The following is a 23,382-nucleotide window of genomic DNA, read 5'->3' on the forward strand; positions in this document are numbered from 1 at the left end:
GCCAGCATGCTATTAGCTTTCTTCATTACCTGCTGTACCTGCATGCTTGCTTTCATTGACTGGTGTACAAGAACACCTAGGTCTCGTTGTACTTCCCCTTTACCCAACTTGACTCCATTGATACAGTAATCTCTCTTCCTGTCCTTGCCACCAAATTGAATAACCTCACATTTACCCACATTAAACTGCATCTGCCATGCATCCGTCCACTCACCTATCCTGTCCAAGTCACCCTGTATTCACATAACATCCTCCTCACATTTCACACTGCCACCCAGCTTTGTGTCATCAGCAAATTTGCTAATATTACTTTTAATGCCTTCATCTACATCATTAATGTATATTGTAAACAGCTGCGGTCCCAGCACCGAACCTTGTGGTACTCCACTGGTCACCTCCTGTCATTCTGAAAGGGACGAATTTATCACTACTCTTTGCTTCCAGTCAGCCAGCCAATTTTCAATCCAAGCCAGTATTTTGTCCCCAATACCATGTGCCCTAATTTTGTTCACTAATCTCCAATGTGGGACCTTATCAAAGGCTTTCAGAAAGTCCAGGTATACTACATCCATTGGCTCTCCCTTGTGCATTTTCATGGTTACATCCTCAAAAAATTCCAGAAGATTAGTCAAGCACAATTTCCCCTTTGTAAATCCATGCTGACTCTGACCTATCCTGTTACTGCAATTTCATCTTTTATAATTGATTCCAGCATCTTTCCCGACACTGACGTCAGGCTAACTGGTCTATAATTCCCTGTTTTCTCTCTCCCTCATTTCTTGAAAAGTGGGAGAACATTAGCCACCCTGCTCAAGGGCTATCACAATAAATAGGATCAAAACCTGAGAATGTATAACTCAATTGACCCTCAAATAACTGCTATCAGAATAGTGTACAAGGATTTGTGGCTTAGGATCTAACATGTTTTACCATGCTAATGAACAGATTACTTTTAACATCTCTTAAACTTACAATAGTTGCTTATCTGCACGGAAAAAAAAATCACTTCAGATGTCTCAATTCAGCAATAAAAAATAACAGCATATAACAGAACAGGGTATGTACACAGCAACAAAGTAGTCAAAAAATGTAAGCTCGCTTAGAATTAATTGAGAGTCTTCCAAGCAAATAGCTGTGAGAGCCAAGATTCATCACCCGCAGAGGTTTCATCTCCTTCCAAGGAATTTTCTCTTTGGGAATTTGGATTTAATCTCCTTTCCAACTCACAGCTAGACTTCGACTCTTATAATGTTTCATTTTGGTGCTGCCTGTATTCTTTTCTCTAAAAAGAGTTTTATTTTCTTCTCCCTTCATTAGCATCTGCTTCATTTTAAGTCTTAAAACAGTGTGTTCTTTTTGGAGCAAGTGGCTGATTAAGAGGCCCTATTCCTCATCAACAGTGTTGTGGCAGTGGAGCGCAGGGCATGTGACCAAGGTGAATGACCAGGAATCCACCCATTAAGCTACAACACGATCTTGTGGCCTTGAATCATGCGTCCGTATTTATGTGTTTTCTACACACAGATACTTACATGATTTTTATAACTGACTACTCAGTCAAGAAAGGAATCATTTAGAATAAGGAAGTTAGAACTGCATTCTTCTGTAGTGATATTGCATACAATGACAAAGCGTATGTCAGAATAAAGCCAGAAGTACCTTTCAATCATTAGATAATCTGGTTTGCGACAACAATTGGAAACAACCTGTCTCAGATCACAAAATAACTTTTATCTGCAGCAGCAGTATCTCCAAGGGTTCACAAATAATTTGCAAAAAATATGTGTTTAAATATTACAAAAATGTCCATTTTGAACAAAATGTAACAATCTCAAAATTGTCCTTACAGAGGGCAGATGTGATGAAATCTGTGACTGCATCTATGTGGAGATGCATAAAAATAAGTGAGTATGAAGCATTTGACAAAATATCCTCCAAACCATCTTTGATGATGCATCACTCTTTGCTGTAAATGTTCCTGTTGATATCCTTCTGTCTCATTTGAAAACTTCACTGAAGTGAAGGGGCAGAGACCACTTTATATGCTGGGATGGAACATTTCCCATTGGTGGTTTTGCAGAAGGGCTTTGCTTCCGGTGTGACGTTACTGCTAATGCACTCAAAACATGTTTGACCAGCCCTTATGAATTATTCAGGTCAGTTTTCTGTCAGCTAGTGGTTTATTGCAGCAGGGAGGAAGTTGAATATTGTTTTTGTATTTCAATTGCTGCAGGTGATTAAAGGGCTGTGCAGGTATGTTCCTCTAGTGAAGAGCACCTTGAAAAAAACAATACCACTGCAAGTAGCTGCACCTGAAGGAATGAGATAATTTAATCTCAGGACAGGCCAAGAACAGGATGAATCAAAGACAAGATTGGAAAAAGTTGGCAGCCTAATTGAAAGTACTACCTTTGTTTCCACTTTCAGCCATTTTCGCAATGGTTGGGGTGGAGACAAAACCCTGAACAGGTCTGCCATTGTTAAAGAAGCACTTAAGGGTGTTGAGGGCTCATTCCTAGTAAGAGTTTTAATTTTCAGGGAGGCAGAGATTTTGGCAACTGTTTCATTTTATACTAGCTGCATAGAGGTATAAATCAGAGATTAAAGGCAAGATGAGTTTAAAAGGTGTAAAAAATACTTTTGTCTCCCTTCTATCATGAAATGCTGGAGCATGAACTGTGTTTATTAAGAGAATTATGACTGTTTGGATGAAGTAAGTACCTCTTAGACAATGTGCTTGTTGTATTGTTATATGAGCCAACTGGCAAGATATTAACTTAAAGGTCAACATTGTAAATGTGGATAGCCTTAGATGAGCTAGAAGAGAAATTGAAATGAAAATGGTACAGTACATTTAAAATATTGAAAATGTAGTCCAGTATGATAACAATGTCTTAGTGATAATGGGAACTGCAGATGCTGGAGAATCCAAGATAATAAAATGTGAGGCTGGATGAACACAGCAGGCCAAGCAGCATCTCAGGAGCACAAAAGCTGACGTTTCGGGCCTAGACCCTTCATCAGAGGGGGGGATGGGGTGAGGGTTCTGGAATAAATAGGGAGAGAGAGGGAGGCGGACCGAAGATGGAGAGAAAAGAAGATAGGTGGAGAGAGTATAGGTGGGGAGGTAGGGAGGGGATAGGTCAGTCCAGGGAAGACGGACAGGTCAAGGAGGTGGGATGAGGTTAGTAGGTAGGTGATGGAGGTGTGGCTTGGTGTGGGAGGAAGGGATGGGTGAGAGGAAGAACAGGTTGGGGAGGCAGAGACAGGTTGGACTGGTTTTGGGATGCAGTGGGTGGAGGGGATGAGCTGGGCTGGTTTTGGGATACGGTGGGGGAAGGGGAGATTTTGAAGCTGGTGAAGTCCATATTGATACCATTGGGCTGCAGGGTTCCCAAGCGGAATATGAGTTGCTGTTCCTGCAACCTTCGGGTGGCATCATTGTGGCACTCCTGGAGGCCCATGATGGACATGTCATCTAAAGAATGGGAGGGGGAGTGGAAATGATTTGTGACTGGGAGGTGCAGTTGTTTATTGCGAACCGAGTGGAGGTGTTCTGCAAAGCAGTCCCCAAGCCTCCACTTGGTTTCCCCAATGTAGAGGAAGCCACACCAGGTACAGTGGATGCAGTATACCACATTGGCAGATGTGCAGGTGAACCTCTGCTTAATATGGTTCGTCATCTTGGGGCCTGGGATGGGGGTGAAGGAGGAGGCAAGTGTAGCATTTCCTGCGGTTGCAGGGGAAGGTGCCGGGTGTGGTGGGGTTGGAGGGCAGTGTGGAGCGAACAAGGGAGTCACGGAGAGAGTGGTCTCTCCGGAAAGCAGACAAGGGTGGGGATGGAAAAATGTCTTGGGTGGTGGGGTCGGATTGTAGATGGCGGAAGTGTCGGAGGATGATGCGTTGTATCCGGAGGTTGGTGGGGTGGTGTGTGAGAAAGAGGGGGATCCTCTTTGGGTGGTTGTGGCGGGGGCGGGGTGTGGGGGATGTGTTGCGGGAAATGTGGGAGACGCGGTCAAGGGCGTTCTCGACCACTGTGGGGGGAAACCAAGTGGAGGCTTGGGGACCGCTTTGCAGAACACCTCCGCTCGGTTCGCAATAAACAACTGCACCTCCCAGTCGCAAACCATTTCCACTCCCCCTCCCATTCTTTAGATGACATATCCATCATGGGCCTCCTGCAGTGCCACAATGATGCCACCCGAAGGTTGCAGGAACAGCAACTCATATTCCGCTTGGGAACCCTGCAGCCCAATGGTATCAATGTGAACTTCGCCAGCTTCAAAATCTCCCCTTCCCCCACCGCATCCCAAAACCATCCCAGTTCGTCCCCTCCCCCCACTGCACCACACAACCAGCCCAGCTCTTCCCCTCCACCCACTGCATCCCAAAACAAGTCCAACCTGTCTCTGCCTCCCTAACCTGTTCTTCCTCTCACCCATCCCTTCCTCCCACCCCAAGCCGCACCTCCATCACCTACCTACTAACCTCATCCCACCTCCTTGACCTGTCCGTCTTCCTTGGACTGACCTATCCCCTCCCTACCTCCCCACCTATACTCTCCTCTCCACCTATCTTCTTTTCTCTCCATCTTAGGTCCGCCTCCCTCTCTCTCCCTATTTATTCCAGTTCCCTTTCCCCATCCCCCTCTCTGATGAAGGGTCTAGGCCCGAAACGTCAGCTTTTGTGCTCCTGAGATGCTGCTTGGCCTGCTGTGTTCATCCAGCCTCACATTTTATTATCTTGGAATCTCCAGCATCTGCAGTTCCCATTATCTCTGATGCTTTGAGAAGCCTGTTTGTTTTGGAGAGTTATAGGTTTTTCAGTGGTTTCCAGCTGTTACAATAGGGCTCATACAGTGGATAATGGATAACTTGAAGGAGGGCATTGGCTTAAATTGATCAGAATGTTGACATTCCTATAGACTTCCTGGTGCAGGTCATCCTTCACCACTGATTCCATTGGAAGAACCACACATTGTTGTTTTGGATGGACTTTTTAACCAGGCTGTTTGGGAATCAACTCATACTTGAACTTCTCTTGACCTGTTGCCCATTTCTCAACATCAATTAAAGCCATGGCTGATGGAAAATCCCAGGACTGTGACAGCAGGATTAGTCCCACCTCCTGATTCCCACATTGGATTTGAAAAATCAAATCTGGCGTATTGAGAAGAGGAGGCTATAGAAGATGCTTGTGACAGTATACTAGAACATGGTTACTGAGATAGCCAGTGCCACCACCTCCACCCCACGAACTGCTCTACATTGTAAGTGTTATAAACAACCTGTATTCTGGTGTAGGGAGCAGCATTATTACATTTGCAGAAAACGTAATTCATGATGAAGTAGTAAAGTTATAGGTTTTAGAATAACGTAGGCTAAATGGTGAAATAGGCAGATATATCGTAGAGTGAATTCAATGCAGAGAAATGTTAGCTGATGCTCTTTGCCTTTCCATATTAGTCCTCCCAGTTTATTATAAATGGTACCATCCTAAAAAATGCAGATGAACACTGAGATCTCAGCATCTTCACTTTGGAGCAAAGAAGGCTTAAAGGTGATCCAGTAGTGCTTCCCAGGCTAAGATTTGATTAAGACATAAATAAGAACTGTTTGCTTTGGAAACTAGATGGATAACTAAAAATAACTAAAACCTATTAATTCAAGATAATTGGCAAAATGTCAAATCAGGAGGTCAAGAACATCTTTTTATCAGAGAATTGTTGAACTTTATTGAAAAAAATATGATCAGAAATTGCATGGCACCAGGTTATAGTCCAACTGGTTTATTTGAAAATGCAAGTTTTCGGCATCTTCCTCATTCTTCAGGTGTTAGTCTGAAGAAGGAAGAAGCCTCCGAAAGCTAAAGTTTTCATATAAGCCTGTTGGACTATAACCTGGCGTTATGTGATTTCTGACCTTGTCCACCCCAGTCCAACACCAGCATCTCCACTTCATAAGAGGAACTGGGAAGCTGATTACATAAATAATTGTAAAGGAAGCTGAACAGATACTTGAAGATGAGGAATTTGAGATAATAGACAAAAGAACAGACATATGGCACTAGATGCATGCTTTTATAAAGAAAAGCAGAATGGCTTCCTCTGGTGCTGTACATTTCTATGATTCCATATGTTCTGTTTGGTTTTATTTCATTTCTTCAATGAGAGTCTCCAAATTGCACATTATGTTTTAAATGGCATAACCAAAGTTTTTTCAACCAAAGACAGACTGAGAGCTTCTTCTAAGTTGACCAAGACACACAACTTTTTTTTGAATCGGTGAACAATTTTGCTTTGGAGATATGCTTTTAAACTGCAGTGCATTTCTCAACCACAGCTCTTGAACTCCTTTGCAGATATGTGCTCGCTGTCGGATGGGACAGAAGAATAAGTATATACTGTGTGAGTATTGTTTGTGCATATATGGTGTTAAGTGTTTTTGCTTTCCAAATATTTGTATGCTGTTCAGTATAAAAAGAAATTGCTCAATCAGGTTGGGTTATGGACATGGTACAGTCATTGTTCAATCAATTACATTGGCAAGAATTTATTGCTTTCTTGCTGCTGGCTTTACTACAGACATGTCTCCCAGTGATCACAGCTAGAGCACTGGATTGCAATAACCTTCTCGACCCAGTTCCCTGGGCAGTGGTTCCTGTTATAACTTGCTACAACGTTGTAGGGAATTATAGGACTTGCAACAAGAGTTTGAACCCAATATTATGCAGTATTCAGCTACACGCATTTCCAAATAGGATTGTTGAATTGTGAGCAGAACCTGAGACTGTAATTTTTACTTGTCCTTAATAATCTGTAAAGCCTGCATGCAGGCATGATGGGAAGTGAATAGAGAGAAATGGAGAATTGAGTGGGAAAGATGTTATGCCTTCTGTTTCCCAGTTGTTAGAAGTAATCACTTTTGGACGTTGACTTCGTTGAGTGTGCTTCTTGCTGCTCCCGTCGTGCAGCTGCACTGATACATTTATGGCTTGGTGCCTGACTGCAGTGCAACACTAACTGGCATCTCAGACGTCTGTTTAGAGTCATAGGGTCACAGAGATATGTAGCACGGAAGCAGACCCTTCAGTCCAACTTGGCCATGCTGACCAGATATTCTAAATAAATCTGGTTTCATTTGTCAGTGGTTGGCTCATGTCCCTCCAAACCCTTCCTATTCATATATCCATCCAGATGCCTTTTAAATGTTGTAATTGAAACAGCCTCCACCACTTTCTCTGGCAGCTCATTCCATACATGCACCACCCTCTGAGTGAAAAAGTAGCCCTTAGATGCCTTTTAAATCTTGCCATTCCCACCTTAAACCTATGCCCACTAGTTTTGGACTCCCCCCCCTAGGGAAAAGACCTTGTCTGTTCAGCCTATCCATGACCCTCATGGTTTTGTAAATGTCTATAAGGTCACCCATCAGCCTCCGGCGCTCCAGGGAAATATAGCCCCAGCCTATTCAGCCTCTCCCTGTAGCTCAAACCCTCCAACCCTGGTAACATCCTGGTAAATCTTTTCTGAACCCTTTCAGGCTTCACACCATCCTTCCTACAGCAGGGAGACCAGAATTGCACACAGTATTCCAATAGCATCTCACCAATGTCCTGTACTGCTGCAACGTGACCTCCCGGCTCTGTACTTGACGTACTGACCAACAGAGGCAAGCTTCTTCACTATCCTGTCTACCTGCAATTCCATTTTCAGTGAGCTATGAACCTGCATTCCAAGGTCTCTTTATTCAGCAACACTCCCCAGGATCTTTACATTAACTGTATAAGTCCTATCCTGATTGCCTTTCCAAAATGCACCTAACAGTTCCTAAATTAAACTCCATCTGCCATTCCTCAGCCCATTGGCCCATCTGATCAAGATCCCATTGTACTCAGAGGTTACCTTCTTTGCTATTCACTACCCCTCCAATTTTGGTATCATCTACAAACTTACTAACCATACCTCCTATGTTTACATCCAAATCATTTATATAAATGACAAAAGAGCAGTGGATCCAGCACTGATCCCTGTGGCACACTTCTGGTCACAGGCCTCCAGTCTGAAAAGCAACCCTCCACCACCACTCTGTCTTCTACCTTCGAGCCAGTTCTGTATCCAATTAGTTGGTTCTCACTCTATTCGAAGTGATCTAACTTTGCTAACCAGTCTACCAAGAGGAACCTTGTCAAATGCCTCACTGAAGTCCATATAGATCATGTCCACTGCTCTGCCTTCATCAATGCTCTTTGTCACTTTTTCAAAAAACTCAAATTAGTGAGAAGTGATTTCCCACGCACAAAGCCATGTTAAATATCCCTAATCAATCCTTGCCTTTCCAAATACATGTTTATCCTGTCGCTCAGGATTCCCTCCAGCAACTTGCCCAACAACAATGTCAGGTTCACCAGTTTATAGTTCCCTGGCTTTTTCTTATCACCTTTCTTAAATAGTACCACCAAATTAGCCAACCTCCAGTCTTCTGGCACCTTACCTGTGGCTATCATTGATACGAATATCTCAGCAAGGGGCCCAGCAATCATTTCTGTCACTTCCCACAGAGTCCCAGGATACACCTGATCAAATCCCGGGGATTTATCCACCTTTATGCATTTTAAGCTATCCAGCACCACCACCTCTGTTATATAAACATTTTTCAAGATGTTGCAATTTTGTTCCCCACAATCTCTAGCTTCCATATCCTTCTCCACAGTAAATACGGATGCACAATACTTGTTTAGTATCTTCCCATCTCTTGCAGCTGCACACATAGGTGACCTTGCTGATCACAGAGGCCCTATTCTCACCCTCATTACCCTTTTGTTCTTCATTAATTGTAGAATCCCTTTGGATTCTCCTTAACTCTATTTGTCAAAGCTATCGCATGTCTCCTTTTTGCCCTGATTTCCCTCCTAAGTATACTCCTACTGCCCTTATACTATTATACAAAATCAATGATTTCTGTTGTTCTACAATATTGTTATTTCTTTATGAATAATGTAATTATATAACAACCTCTTACTTTAAGAAAATGCCTCTATAATCAAGGTTACTGTTACACCCATTGCCATTTTTTGCATACCTACAGTGTATATTTATCTAAGAACATTAACAATCAACTTTTCTAATGAAATGGAACATTTTACACTGTTTATAGCTTGTATATTTTCTCTCAAAACATTATTCATTATAACATTGAGCTAGTCTGTTGTGCTTCCGTCTTGTCAATTTGACTTCCGTTATCCTCAGTGCTGAGTTGGCATGCTCTACAATATCCAATTTATTCCATTTCTTATCTCCAGGCTTGTTCTCTGCTGATTTTAAGGAGAAACTGTTCTCTGCATCTTGTGATATAACTTCTCTATTCAGTGCCTTAGTGGCATTCAGCTGTTCCTCTGTACTTTCAGCTTTCTTGTTATTTTCCAGTTGTTGTCCTTGTTTTCAAGTCTTGGCTATTTCCTTCTACTGCTGCTGGTCAGCAAGAGATTTATTCAGTGCTGGCACAAGCATGGAATTACTTTTTGGCCACCAAGAACGTGAATTTGAGTTCATTATAGATCATATCTGCGTTGCACATGATATCTCGACTTGCTTTGTAATTTCACAGCTTCTTAAATATTGTAATCAGTTTGTTTTTTTTGAATTAACTCAATAGTGATGTGACAGTAAAAATCCTCAAAGCATCCAACCATCTCAACAAAACGCTTTGAACACATTTACCAGATCTTCTTTGCTTCACATTGTGGGTTAATGTTGCTCTGTTCTTCAAAATCAAGCTTTAGATTCAGATTTAACACAGTGTGGAGCTGGAAGAACACAACAGGGCAGGCAGCGTCAGAGGAGCAGGAAAGTTGACATTTCAGGTCCGCTTTCCTATTCCTTTGATGCTGCCTGACCTGCTGTGTTCCTCCAGCTCCACACTGTGTTATCTCTGGCTCCAGCATCTGCAGTTCGTGCTTTCTTTAGCTTCAGATTTATTGTTCTAGGCTTATTTTGCACTCTTTTCCTGATGTAAATGTTTGTGTGAATTTCTTTTCTCTGGGAACTGTCACATTCAGACATTTTATGTTGCTGCATGGCTCATTATTATTTTCCAGGGTATGGTTTGTCTTGGTTTCTTTTCCTTCTCATTTGCCCTGTTCTTCTGTCTCTGGTAACTTATTTACCGTCTTCTTTCTTTGCTCTGCACATCTTTCCTCAATGATTAGTCTTGCATTAGCTATCCAGTTGTTCCTGCCTGGCTGGTGTCTTTTGTTGCTGTTTCATTGCTTTAACCCTGCTAACTGTTTCAGGAACTAATTCAAGGCTAGGCATTTGGATAGTTGTCGTATACTTCTGTCTATTCATGGCTCTGTTAGTGCCTACAGCTTAAGATATTGTGAGCTTGTCCTGGCCAAATTACTTCCTTTTGTATTTCCATGTTGCAAAGCCCCAGGTGTGCCAATCTATTGGCCTTTCATCTGTACTGACATTTTCTAGCTGCATTTTTTCAAATCTTGTTAAGAAGTTGTTGACATGCTCACCAGGCGTATGCCTCAGGCTTCGGAACTTATTGGGGGATCCAGTGAATTGATTGATTGGAGTCGTTGCTGAATATTTTTCTCAATTTGCCTCGGTTTTTGCTTTTGTCATCTCTCCGGCCAAAAACAGACTGTAGCTGACCGTTTCCACTTGACTAATGCCTTTTCGAAACCTATTGAATGTCAGTTTGCATTGCTGTTCAAACTTCCCAAATACCATTACAATTTTGTCAGCTACAGTTATGCATTCATTACTGTGACAAGGGCTGATTCATTTTCAAATTATTCACTCAACTTGTCTCTTTCTCTGGTTCTAATTTGAGTTAATTTTTCTCAATCTAATTTAACATCTTACTTCAGTGCTGTATCCTTAGCTCCCAGCAGTTCACAATAATCATACTTTTAGATGCAAAATGGTAAATTACTGTACAGTAAATGGAAAAGCCCTGGGGAAAATTGATGCACAGAGAGATCTGTGTGTTCAGGTCCATTATACCCTGAAGGTGGCAACGCAGGTTGTTAGAGTGGTCAAGAAGGCATATGGCATGATTTCATTCATTGGACGGGGTATTGAGTACAAGAGTTGGCAGGTCATGTTACAGTTGTATAGGACTTTAGTTCGACCACATTTGGAGTACTGTGTACAGTTCTGGTCGCCACATTACCAAAAAGGATGTGAATGCTTTGGAGAGGGTGCAGAGGAAGTTCACCAGGACGTTGCCTGGTATGGAGGGCGCTAGCTATGAAGAGAGCTTGAGTAGATTAGGATTATTTACATCAGAAAGACGAAGGTTGAGGGGGGACCTGATTGAGGTCTACAAAGCCATGAGAGGTATAGACAGGGTGGATAGCAAGAAGCTTTTTCCCAGAGTGGGGGACTCAATTACTAGGGGTCATGATTTCAAGGTGAGAGGGGAAACGTTTATGGGAGATATGTGTGGAAAGTTCGTTACACAGAGGGTGGTGGGTGCCTGGAATGCGTTGCCAGCAGAGGTGGTAGAGGCGGGCACGATAGGGTCATTTAAGATGTATCTAGACAGATACGTGAATAGTCAGGGAGCAGAGGGATACAGATCCTTGGAAAATAGGGAGCAGGTTTAGATAGAGGATCTGGATCAGTGCAGGCTTGGAGGGCCAAAGGGCCTGTTGCTGTGCTGTAATTTTCTTTGTTCTTTGTTCTAAAAGACTGGAGCTTTACCGAGTGTGTACTTTTTACAGCACCTCATGTGGCTGGTACAGTGGTGCATTATTGATCACCATCTGATTATTTAACTCCTTGGGTGTACATTCACAGGCCAATTAATTTTTCTTTGAATGGATAATATAACTCTTCCTTCAAGAATAATATAACTGCGGAACAGAGTCCTTGTGGAGTATAATATGAACACGGATGAATTGGGTCTGAACAATGTGACTCCATGTATCGAATCTGTGCAATGCCAACGTAGCTACCTAAAATCTGTCAACATTGCATTGATCAGAAATTGAATCTTAGACTTTTTGGATTATAGGGTCCACTGGCCTAAACTCCCGATTTCCAAAAATAATTTTGCAGTGATTGTTGATGCACAACGACAGTCATTTAGCAACTGTGCTGTATTTGTTTTTAAGGTTATTTTGAAACAGTAGAACAAATGGGAAATCTGTAAATTTAAAAAGAAGATCTGTTTTTCTTTGTATGGCCCAGGATTCCTTTGGTGACCATCATCATACACAGCCTCCTGAGCCACATTGGCAGGATGATCTGGTAAGGGAAACTATTTATTTATATTGAATCCTGTGGCTGTCGGTTTTAAGAATCAAGCAGTTTGGAGAAAATGTGTAGACTCACCAATAGTTGCATTCACAATTTTTCTACAATAGTTCTCACCATCAGCAATGCGTAACCTCCATTTCAAGATTTGCATAGCAGGTTTGTATAACTCTGTGCCTGAGGAAAATATGTACTGAATTTACTGACAAAGTTAACAGGGATAAACAGAGGTGGAAGAAAATTCAAACACAACTTAATGCAAATTAGCCAGACAAAGCCAGGCACCAAGAAAATATGACAACAGTAATTTGTATAATGTTGGGAATGTTAGCAAAATAGTCATGTTTCTGTATTGTTGTCCAATGGACTGGACTAATAATCCAGAAACATGAATTAAAATCCCACAATGACAGTTAGTGAGTTCAAATTAAGGTCAGAATGTAAATCTGGGATAAAAATTTTGTGTCAGTAATAGTAAACACAACATTATCAGATTGTCATTAAAAACCTAGTTGCTTCACCAATCTCTTTAAGTTCTGCCTGTATATGACTCTTGACCCACAGCAATCTGAAACTACTAGTAAACAAGTCGACCAAGTCTTGAAGGACATTTCTGCCAGACTGGGCCTTTGGCAGTTGCTAAGAAAATCAACACGAGAGAGAAACCTACTTGTTCTTGACCTCCCTCAGTCTGTCCAGTTTTGTGACGCACGTACCTGTGACAGTATTGATAACAATGACCAAAGCACCAAACTTGTGAATACACTGTTCTGTGGACATCTTCAATCGTGTGTGTGACATTGCTAATTGAGATGGATTCAGAACAGACTGAGCAGCTCACGACTCAGCATTTAGGAGGCACTGAGGACTATCAGCAGCAGAAAAATTATGTTCAGCTGTAATCTGTGAAGCAAAATATTCCAGCCTATCTCTCACCATTTTTATCATTGAGCCAAGGGACCAAATCTGGTTCAACTAGAACTCAATAATCTGATGAAGCCACAGCACAGGACCATGTGTCTGCTAAACAGCAGAAGCAATTTGCAATTGTAATCTGACATGAGTGCATCAGTTAAAAAGCAATTCTGTCACATTCAGGAGGAGGAAGCAGCATGACGCCCCCTCTTCATTGATGGAGGAACCCAACACACACATTTTATTGACAAGAATTAAGCGTTGGCAGCCATCTTCATCCAGAGATGCCAAGAGGATAATACATTTGGGACTCCCCTTGATGTCACCGGCTTCACAGATCTCAATTCATTTCTCTCCACATGATATTAAGAAATGGCTGATCACACTAAATATGGCAAAAGCTATGAGCGCTGCTAAAATCCCAGCACCTATCTGAACTGTTCCATTGCAGCTACATTGCATTTACCTGATGATGAAGCAAATTGCTCAGATATGTCTAAACCATAAAATCAATCCAACCAGTTGCTAACCTATTAGCCCACTTTCAATCACCAATAAAGTGATGGAAGGTGTCACCAACAGGGTTATTAAGTGGCATTTGCTGACAAATAACCTGCTCACCATTGCTCAGTTTGAGTTCTGCCATGATCACTTGATATTGGACCTAATTATAACTTGCATCCATCTGACCAAAAGAGTGAATTCCTGAGGTGAGGTGAACATTGTAACGCTGCCCATTCACCACCCTCCTCTACACTGTCTGACGTGCCAAACGTACCTTCCATGTGAAGCAGAATTTTATTGTGCTTCTTTCAATCTAGTCTACTGTACTCATTGCCCTTTTGCTTTGAGAAGACCAAATGCAGACTGAGTGTGCACTTTGTGGAACACCTCTGTTCTGTCTGAAGGAATGACCCTTTCCTTCCAGTTTTCTCCTATTTCAATAAACCATGTTGCTATCGTGCTAATCTTTTGGTCCTGCACCTGCTGCAATGTTTCAAAGATGCACAATGCAGATTCAAGGAAAAACATTGCATTTTCTGCTTACACACTTTCCAGCTCAAGGACTTGTTGAATTCCACAACTTCACAACCTGATGATGTGATGTCTGCCCTCCAATTTTTGTTTTGTTTGTGTCTTGTTTATCATGTACTCAACAGAGGGCTCATTTTCCCCCTTTCACACCTTAACCAAACAAATTTTGAAATTTTTTTTATCTTTTACCACAGTTCGCAATGTCTTTTACATTTGGTTTCCACATCATCTCTTCCTCTCGGTGCTCCTCCTGCTTCTGTCAGAAGTATCATAACTAGCATTTTTTCAATCCCTTTGAGTTCAGGAAAAGTGTAAAAATGGACTCAAAATATTAACTGAGATAACAAGGTGTAGAGCTGGATGAACACAGCAGGCCAAGCAGCATCAGAGGAGCAGGAGAGCTGCGCTACGGGTCCAGACCCAGACTTTCCTGCCTCTCTGAAGCTGCTTGGGTCTGCTGGGTCCATCCAGGTCTACACCTTGTTATCTCAGAATCTCCAGCATCTGCAGTTCCTGCTATCTCTCAAATTATTAACTGTTTCTCTTTCCAGAGATGCTGCCAGACTTGCTGAGTTTCTTCACTTTTTGTGCTTGTTTCAGATTTCCAGCATCTATAATATTTTGCTTCTATTTAAAGTGAGAGTGAGTGCCCTGATGTTCAAGTCAGAACTTAACCAATTGTGAAAAGAACCTTAACAAACTGGAAATGAAACAGACAGGTCTCAACTGGTTAGTGTCATAGCTAGCACAAAGGAAAATGAACGTGGTTGCTGAAGACCAATCATTTCCGTCCCAGGACATTGCTTCATTAGAATCATGTTCTAGGCCCAACCATCTCCATTTACTTTCTGAAAGACCTTCCCTTCATCATAAGAGGAAAGCAGGGATGTTCACACAGTGCATTTACAATTATTATTTACTGAATGACTATGCTTCCAAATTTAACAAGACCTGATAAATTTCAGAGATAGTAGGAATTGCCGAATGCTGGAGAATCTGAGATAACAAGATGTAGAGCTGGAGGAACACAGCAGGCCAAGGAGGTGGGGATGGAGTCTGTGAAGGTGAGTGTCGGTGGAGAGTTAGGGTAGGGTTTGGTGAGTCAAGGGAAGATGGACAGATCAAAGAGATGGGAATGAGGCTGGTAGGTAGATGGGGGTGGGTGTTGAGGTGGCAGGAGGGGATAGATGGGAGAAATGACAGGTTAGGGAGGAGGGGACAAGCTGGGCTGGTTTTGGGATGCAGTTGGGGGAGGGGAGATTTTGAAGCTTGTGAAGTCCACATTAATACTGTATCCGCTGCTCTCGATGCAGCCTCCTGTACATTGGAGAAACCAAGGGGAGGCTTGGAGACCGCTTTGTGGAACACCTACGTTTGGTTCGTGACAAACGACTGCACTTCCCAGTCACGAACCACTTCAACTCCCTCTCCCACTCCTTGGACGACATGTCCATCCTGGGCCTCCTGCAGTGCCACAATGATGCCACCCAAAGGTTGCCGGAACAGCAACTCATATTTCACTTGGGAAGCCTGCAGCCCAATGGTATCAATGTGAATTTCACAAACTTCAAAATGTCCCTTCCCCCCACCGCATCCCAAAAACCAGCCCAGCTAGTCCCTGCCTCCCTAACCTGTCTGTCCTTCCTCTCACCTATCCCTTCAGGCCACCTCAACCCCGAACCCCACCTCCTACCTACCAGCATCATCCCTGCCTCTTTGACCTGTCTGTCTTCCTGGTCTGCCCAACCACCACCCTAACTCCCAACCTCCACTCACCTTTACTGGCTCCATCCCCGCCTCCTTGATCTGTCCGTCTCCTCTCCACTTATCTGCTCCTTTATCCATCTTCCATCTACCTCCCCCTGTCTCTCTATTTATTTCAGAATTCCCTTCCCCTCCCCCAGTTCTGAAGTAAGGTCCAGACCTGAAACATCAGCTTTCCTGCTCCTCTGATATTGCTTGGCCTGCTGTGTTCATCCAGCTCTATATCTTGTTATCTCTGATAAATTTCAGGTTTGGACTTCTAGATGGCAAATAAAAGCAACATTGCTGTGCCAAATATATGCCAAGTAAGTAATGACCCATTGTCCAACAAGAAAAAAAAGAACAATTCTCTTCTATTCATCAAAACCAAGAGACAGGAGGAGGCCATTCAGCCCATTGAGCCTGCACTTTCAATTAGATCATGGCTGATCTTCTACCTCAATGCCATCATCTCTATATTTGTTAATGTCAGTCGCCTCCAGAAATAAATCACCTTCTGTTTGAGTCTGTTCAATGATTGTGCTTTGAATCCCTTTGAGGTTGTGAATTCCAAAAATGGACCATCTCCCAATATCATCACCAACTCACTCGTCATCAAATGCCATCCTGGTGCTTACAACTGAATTGAAATTTCAGTGGATCCACCACATAACTGTAAATAAATGCTGTGGCAGTGAAATGCAGGTCAGAGGCTGGGTGGCCTACAATGAATAATACCTTACTGCTTTCCCAGAATCTTTTGACAATTTACTAGGAAAGAGTCAGGAGTGTGATGGAATATGCTCCTTGAATGATGCTGCAAAAACACTTAAGCTCTTCATCAACTAGTGCAAAACGTGATTGATATTGCACTTACCAACACCATAGAGCAGGAGCAGTGTGTGCTAGCCACAGAAATTGACTGCAATAATCTGCCTTGATTATTTCCATAGTAGATTCCAAACCCATCATGTCCATCACCTTAAAGGACATGGGGAACAGATGCATGAGAGTACTTGTAAGCTCCCCTGCAGATCACACACCATCCTGACTTAGAATTATATCAATATTCCTTCTGGAACAGCAAATTCTCTTTTTTTACTGCTGGAAATTAATTTGACCGTGATTTATTTTTTAACAAATCCCAAAAATGTGAGAGAAAGCAATCACTGTAAGTAATATTAGATGATTGGTAAAATAAAGAGTTTTTAAAAATTCTTCATGTCTGTTTATGGAAGACCAGCTCCCCGCCTTAAAAAAAGTCAAATTCTACATGCTGGCATTAAATTATCTTCAAAATACAGCAATATGTCTGAAAACATTATTGCTTGATGATACATCTTACAAAGCTGACTCCTATTACTCAGTAAAATAATACATAGGCTTCCAATATATGTCCTATCTCATTAAGGTAATGAAATGTATGTCTTGAATGGGCATTACAAAATAAAGGCCATTAATTTAATTGAATGTATACTTTTAATTTCAACACAACCATGATTATTGTATGCCTATTTCTAGAAACGAGGACACAAGGACGATGTTTTATGTATAGCCCAATGTCCTCCCACTCTGCTTGCCACCTCCAGCTATGATGGAGAAATAATAGTGTGGAACATGATCTCAGGACATATCTATTGTCATCTACAGATTCCCCCAACAACAGCGTGCAGGGATGGAGGAGGTAAAATGTATTGGCAAGTGAATTTTAGTTGAGGTGATGCAATTAATGGTTTTATTTAGAATTCCTGGAAAAGTTAATTGTTGTTAATTTTTTCTGTTACTGTTTTGATATTTTGCACATTTAAATGAAAATATTTAAGATGATTCCTCGTGTATATTTAGGGTTGAAATAGACAGATTTTTGGTCAGTAGGGGAATCGAGGGTTAAATGCTGGAAAGTGGACGTGAGGAATTTCGGATCAGCTGTGTCCTATTGTATGGCAAAGTGGGCTTGAAGGGCCAAAAGTCTTACCCCTGTTTTAATTGCTTATGGTATTATGATCATTTAAAGAAAGTTTATGTCTTGACTCCCACATTGAGATAAGGCTGTTAAAGCAGCCAACATGGGGTGTGTTTGAACTCCACACTGGGTTCATATGGCCCTGCTGAAATTGGATGTGCAGCATGTCTGAATGATGTCTCACTCACCACCAGCAAAATTTGAAACCAGGATACTCACTTCATTTTTAAAGGTTTACAGACTCTCTGTGAAAATTCAGCCCTTGGATTCAGTGAACGTTTGGGAAAGAGGGCTGCTTTGCACTTCTTAATATTACCATGAATTCTGAACAGTATTTAACCTTATACTCCCTATGTTCTGAATACCCCACCAGAGGAAGTACTTCTCTCTCTTTCCCTACTTATTCAACTTTACTGATTATCTTAAGTAGGGATGATGAATTAGATCATGTGGGAGTCAGGTGAAGCCTCCTTCCCTGCCAAAATGTTCAACTGTGGGTTCACTTGTTTTTGTGGGAAGGAAAGTTCAGTACATGTTGACTGATTATTTGTCATTTGATTATGGACTGAAATTGGGGATTATGCATAGATGTGATTCACTTAAATGCAATTTGAAAAATCCATAGAATAAATATAACTTTAGAAAACTATTGTCTATGATGCTTATAGGCGTCATTAATATTTATTGTTCACACAACAGCAGCAGATAAGAGTGTAAATAAAGTCATATTCTTGAAGACACGCGTACTGAAGGCTGAATTAGGAGCTTCGCTTGTTGCTACTGGATCCCAAGGTAAACAGGGAATTATAGCTTTTCGCATTGTAAAATTCTGAAAGAGTAACAGAAATTTCTAGAAACATGTATCAGATCTGGAAAGAGAAAGATGTAATCAAAATACTCCATTTTTATACTTACGACATACAGACATTTTTTTAACTACCTGAAGTTTGAGGCCAGACAATTTGCAATAGGACCATTGAAATAGTCAAGTTGGTACGGTTTTGATGATGGCTTTAGCAGGTGATGGGCTGAGTCTGGGTTAGATGCGAGCAAATTAAGAGCGATTGGAAGGAGGTCGTCTGTTGATAGAATGTACGTGGAGTCAAAATTTTGTTCGGAGTCTAAAACATCTCCTAAATGTCAAAATATCTTGCTTAGACAATGACTGGTGAGAATAATGAAATTGATCGTGAAGACCAAAATGATAATAAAAACCGAAACAACTGCGGATGCTATAAATCAGGAACAAACACAGAGGTTTTGGAAAAGGTCAGCAGGCCTGGTAGCCTTTCGCGTGAAGGAAAAATCAGAGTCAACTTTTCAGGTCCGGTAATCCTTCAAAGAATGTTTGTCTTCCCAATGTTTAACTGGATGAAATAGGATCATCTAAGATAGGATATTAGGCAAAGAGTCTGACAGCATGTAGTTAGAAAATTAGCGGAGATATCCAGCTGATTATTGTAATGTGTATGGAAACTATCTTTAGATGATATCTTCAATAGATAACATGTAAATGAGGAAGTGGAGGGATCAAAAGTAGGTTCTTGGGAAATGCTTGAGATAAAGGTGGAGAGTAGGGAGACAAGCTATTCTGGAAATGCAATAACAATGATCACCTAAAAAGATGAAACAAAGCAAGAGAAATCTGAGGTGGACAATGGAAACAAGGTATGGGAGAAGGATGGAGTGACAAACACTTATCAAAGACCACAAAGTAATCAAGGAGGATTAGAAAGAAATGAGCAACTTGGCTGCAATCAGAGAGGATGTTATATGTAACTTTGATTAGGGCTATTTCTGTGCTGTGACATAAAGGTGATTGGAAAATGTCAAGCATAGAGTTATCGGAAAGGTGAATACTGATTGGGAGGTGAAAATACTTAGCACATCTCATATTCAGCCTAGAATTTCACTGAACCCATGTCAGAAAGAATAGCCAATGAGTTGACGGCAGCAGTGAAATGAACTTCTAAAAGTCCCTGCAGAAATTGTAGAATGCTTGTCTAGGAAAATCAGCCCTTTTCAAATTCTCTGTTGGATATTCCTGATTACGGAATCCACTTTTTTCATAATGACTCTCCTGGGGCTTTTCTTTGACATTCAATGACATACCGTGATGTACATTGTATGTAGATCTAATATTGTGACCTGTACTGTTGTATTTTTAACTTGTGTTCATTTTATGCTCCTGTAGGTTCACTTGCATTCTGGAATCTGTTTCATGGTGGACAACTGTTTAGTATTTTTACTGCAGTGAGTTACAACACACCGTTTCTGAATATTCAATCACTTAAGGGTTACAAACAAAATGTTTATTCGTCACTATAAAGTGTTTAAACATCTAATGTTTCTTATGAAAATTCTCCCTCAAGGGCAATATCAATCTCAGTGTGAAACCATGCATTGATAAAGTATTTATTTCCACATGTATTTTGAAAATGTCTCATACAATTAATACTGTGATACGGGCAAAATGAACTTCCATAAATTTGTTAACTATTTTCAGCTTGAAAGCAGGAATCACCATTTCTGAAATTGGTTAGAAATGGTGAATTTTCCTTTTTCATCAAATGATGTATTTTGTGACAGAAATGAAGTAGTTTTCAAAGGATTTAACTTTATTTGGTTAATTCTGTCTCAGTAATTTTATGGTTGCAATCAGTTTTGGTCAAACAGAAAATCCCCATGATACCTTGCTGCAGTGGTTTGGCAATTGATTGGTTCTCATATGATAAAAGTCAATTCTGTAATTTGTGCAGATAAGTCTCTGCCTCACAGCAATTTAAAGTATTTTAATTCCTGTTAGTTCTGCAAGGATTTGTTACACTATCTTAGCTAAATATTTTCTGTTGAGGCTGCCTGTAACCCTCACAGTTAATCTGTTTGAGATCTCATATTTGGAAGAAATGTGGAAGGAAAATTAGCACAATATTTAACAAAATTAACATGGGACATGAGTGTTGCTGGCTAGGCCAGCATATATTGCCCATCCCTCATTGTGCAGAGAGAAGTGAGGAGTGAACCACATTGCGTGGTTCTGGAGTCACATGTAGGCCAGATCAGGTAAGAATGGCAAATTTCCTTCTCAAACAGATATTAGTGAACCAAGTAGACTTTTTAATGACAATCAACAGTGGTTACATTATTGCCATTCGGTGAGTGTTTTCTTAATTCCATATTTTACCTGAATTCAAATTTCATCATTTGAAATGATGGGATTTAAAGCCATGTTATGGGGTTCTGGATGACTAGCCCAGCGACATTACCATTGGCCACTACTTCCATCATTTGGCCTGACACAGTAGTAATAGTATCAGAGATAATGGGAACTGCAGATGCTGGAGAATCCAAGACAACAAAATGTGAGGCTGGATGAACACAGCAGGCCAAGCAGCATCTCAGGAGCACAAAAGCTGACATTTCGGGCCTAGACCCCAAAGGGTCTAGGCCCGAAACGTCAGCTTTTGTGCTCCTGAGATGCTGCTTGGCCTGCTGTGTTCATCCAGCCTCACATTTTGTTGTCAGTAGTAATAGTGATGATTTCTGATGTCCTTACAACTATTTGCTTATTCTATGATGTTTAATAGTTTTGTTAATTTAAATCTGAAAGGAGACACATATGTGTATACTTTTCCCATCCATTGGAAGTGCTAGTAGTCAGGTAAAGGGGTTTATTGGTGAGTTACACTGCATTCCTGACTCATTTTGCATAAACCCCATCATCCTTAGCTGACGTTAGATCAGGTGTAGAAAAATCATTTGCCCAATCAAGTGGAATATACGGCACCTGGGAAAATCACAGCTCATATTGTTATCAAAGTTTTAACTCCAATTCACTGAGAAATTGTAGATACTGGCATACCTCAAACTCTCCATTAAAACCAGGATGGAAGCAGCAGAATCACCACAGGAGGCAGTAGTAAGTTTGATTTAGTAATTTGTAAGGTTTGCTTGTGGGCTAAGGACCGCAGACCCAACTTTTCCCTACTCTTCTCTTGCACTACTAGTAGCTCTTTTGAGACATATTCAACAGCACTTCTACAATGCTAGCCTTCCCGTAGCTCACAGTCCCTCTCCTGTCTGCTGTTCCTGTCTCTTTTTCACTACCCTTGAGCTGCCACACTGTTCAGGCAAAATTATATGAAGTTCGGGGGTTAAAATTGGTTTTGTGCCAAGGGAGACAGTCTGACTTCTCATGTATTTCACTTTCCTTATAAGTTGAAAGGCAACAGTAGATTCACATTGCAGTAAGTGGTAGCACTGTGCACTTTGTCACATTGCAAAATGATTTTTTTTTCATTTTTAGTTCTGAAATTGATCAAATACTTTCCTATCTCTCCAGTCCAAAGTGAAATCTCAGATAAGCAGCCTGGCTGTGTCGAATGATGACTGTTTGCTTTATGCAGCAGATTATGTTGGATATATTTATGTGTATGGTATGAAGGATTTTGCAGTTCATGGACCAGAAGTAGATCCACCAAAACGTAAGGAATAGAAACATATTTATTTTTGGAAATTTTCTAACAGTTGAATAATACCTATACTCATAGATATACTACATTTTAAGTGACCTTACAAAATTACGTAAGAAAATAGTATTTCAAGTTATAGCAATGTCATGGAAGTGTACTTAAATATTGATATTGCTCAGAAATATAGTCAGATAGTTCCCAACTCAGGTTGTAACATTGTAATATTTATTCTGCCGGGAAACAGAACAGGACTATCTCAAAGATAGATGCAAGGGGAAAGTTGCTGATAGATGTAGCTGATAAGGTGCATGTGATCTCTGTTGCTGTCTTTGAGAGCTCAGACCAATAAAGGGAGGAGAATAGAAAGGTGTCTCAAGATGGGGATGTCCTTCAAAGTTGATGATATTTTCTATGGCTACAACTTTTAAGCCAACATCCACAAGATGGCCTCTGCCACAGCAATGACACTGTAAGTGTGTAGGGATAAATAAAGGAGGCTCACTGAGGCCAGTCAGGCAAAGTGCAGGGCATGTTGCCACTGGTGAGATCTCACTGGCACAGCCAATTTGGCCCCAAAAGTGGCCTGTTAATAGCTATTAATTGGTTGACCACTACTGCCCAGAGGATATCTGCTCCCCTTGCTCAGTCACCTCTGACAAGACCAGCAAAAGTAGGAATGTATTGGGCAGGTGATTTTCCTTCAGCCTGCCTTGTGGGGCTCATGAGATCACAGCCAATGTTTACATAGCAGACTGATAAAGAGCAAAGCAGCTTTTGACTCACAATTTTTTCTGTTGTGTGGATTATTATTTAAGTTTGTGATACTGTTTTTAATAATCATACCTTCCTAACTCAGGATTTATTATGTACTCTACCTGAACATGGTGCACTCACTACAATTGTAGCATTGATGTGGAATAACTTGGTTTTGTATGAAACTGCAGTATGAAGAATTTGCATTTCAGAAGATCCTAGAAATAGGA

At 41.2% G+C, this 23,382-nt stretch overlaps 1 protein-coding gene across 1 annotated transcript in view; it reads left to right on the forward strand.

The window, feature by feature from the left end:
• The window catches only part of wdr95 (WD40 repeat domain 95), a 120,118-nt gene that overhangs the window by 82,277 nt on the left and 14,459 nt on the right, over positions 1–23,382 (forward strand). The window contains exons 20-26 of the mRNA XM_048533637.2: positions 1,850–1,904; positions 6,361–6,406; positions 12,206–12,265; positions 17,486–17,648; positions 18,627–18,719; positions 20,122–20,180; positions 22,270–22,411. Of these exons, the coding sequence (XP_048389594.2) occupies positions 1,850–1,904; positions 6,361–6,406; positions 12,206–12,265; positions 17,486–17,648; positions 18,627–18,719; positions 20,122–20,180; positions 22,270–22,411 (618 nt within the window). The remainder of the gene's footprint in view (positions 1–1,849; positions 1,905–6,360; positions 6,407–12,205; positions 12,266–17,485; positions 17,649–18,626; positions 18,720–20,121; positions 20,181–22,269; positions 22,412–23,382) is intronic.

Source organism: Stegostoma tigrinum, chromosome 6, assembly GCF_030684315.1.
Source record: "Stegostoma tigrinum isolate sSteTig4 chromosome 6, sSteTig4.hap1, whole genome shotgun sequence".
Taxonomy (NCBI): domain Eukaryota; kingdom Metazoa; phylum Chordata; class Chondrichthyes; order Orectolobiformes; family Stegostomatidae; genus Stegostoma; species Stegostoma tigrinum.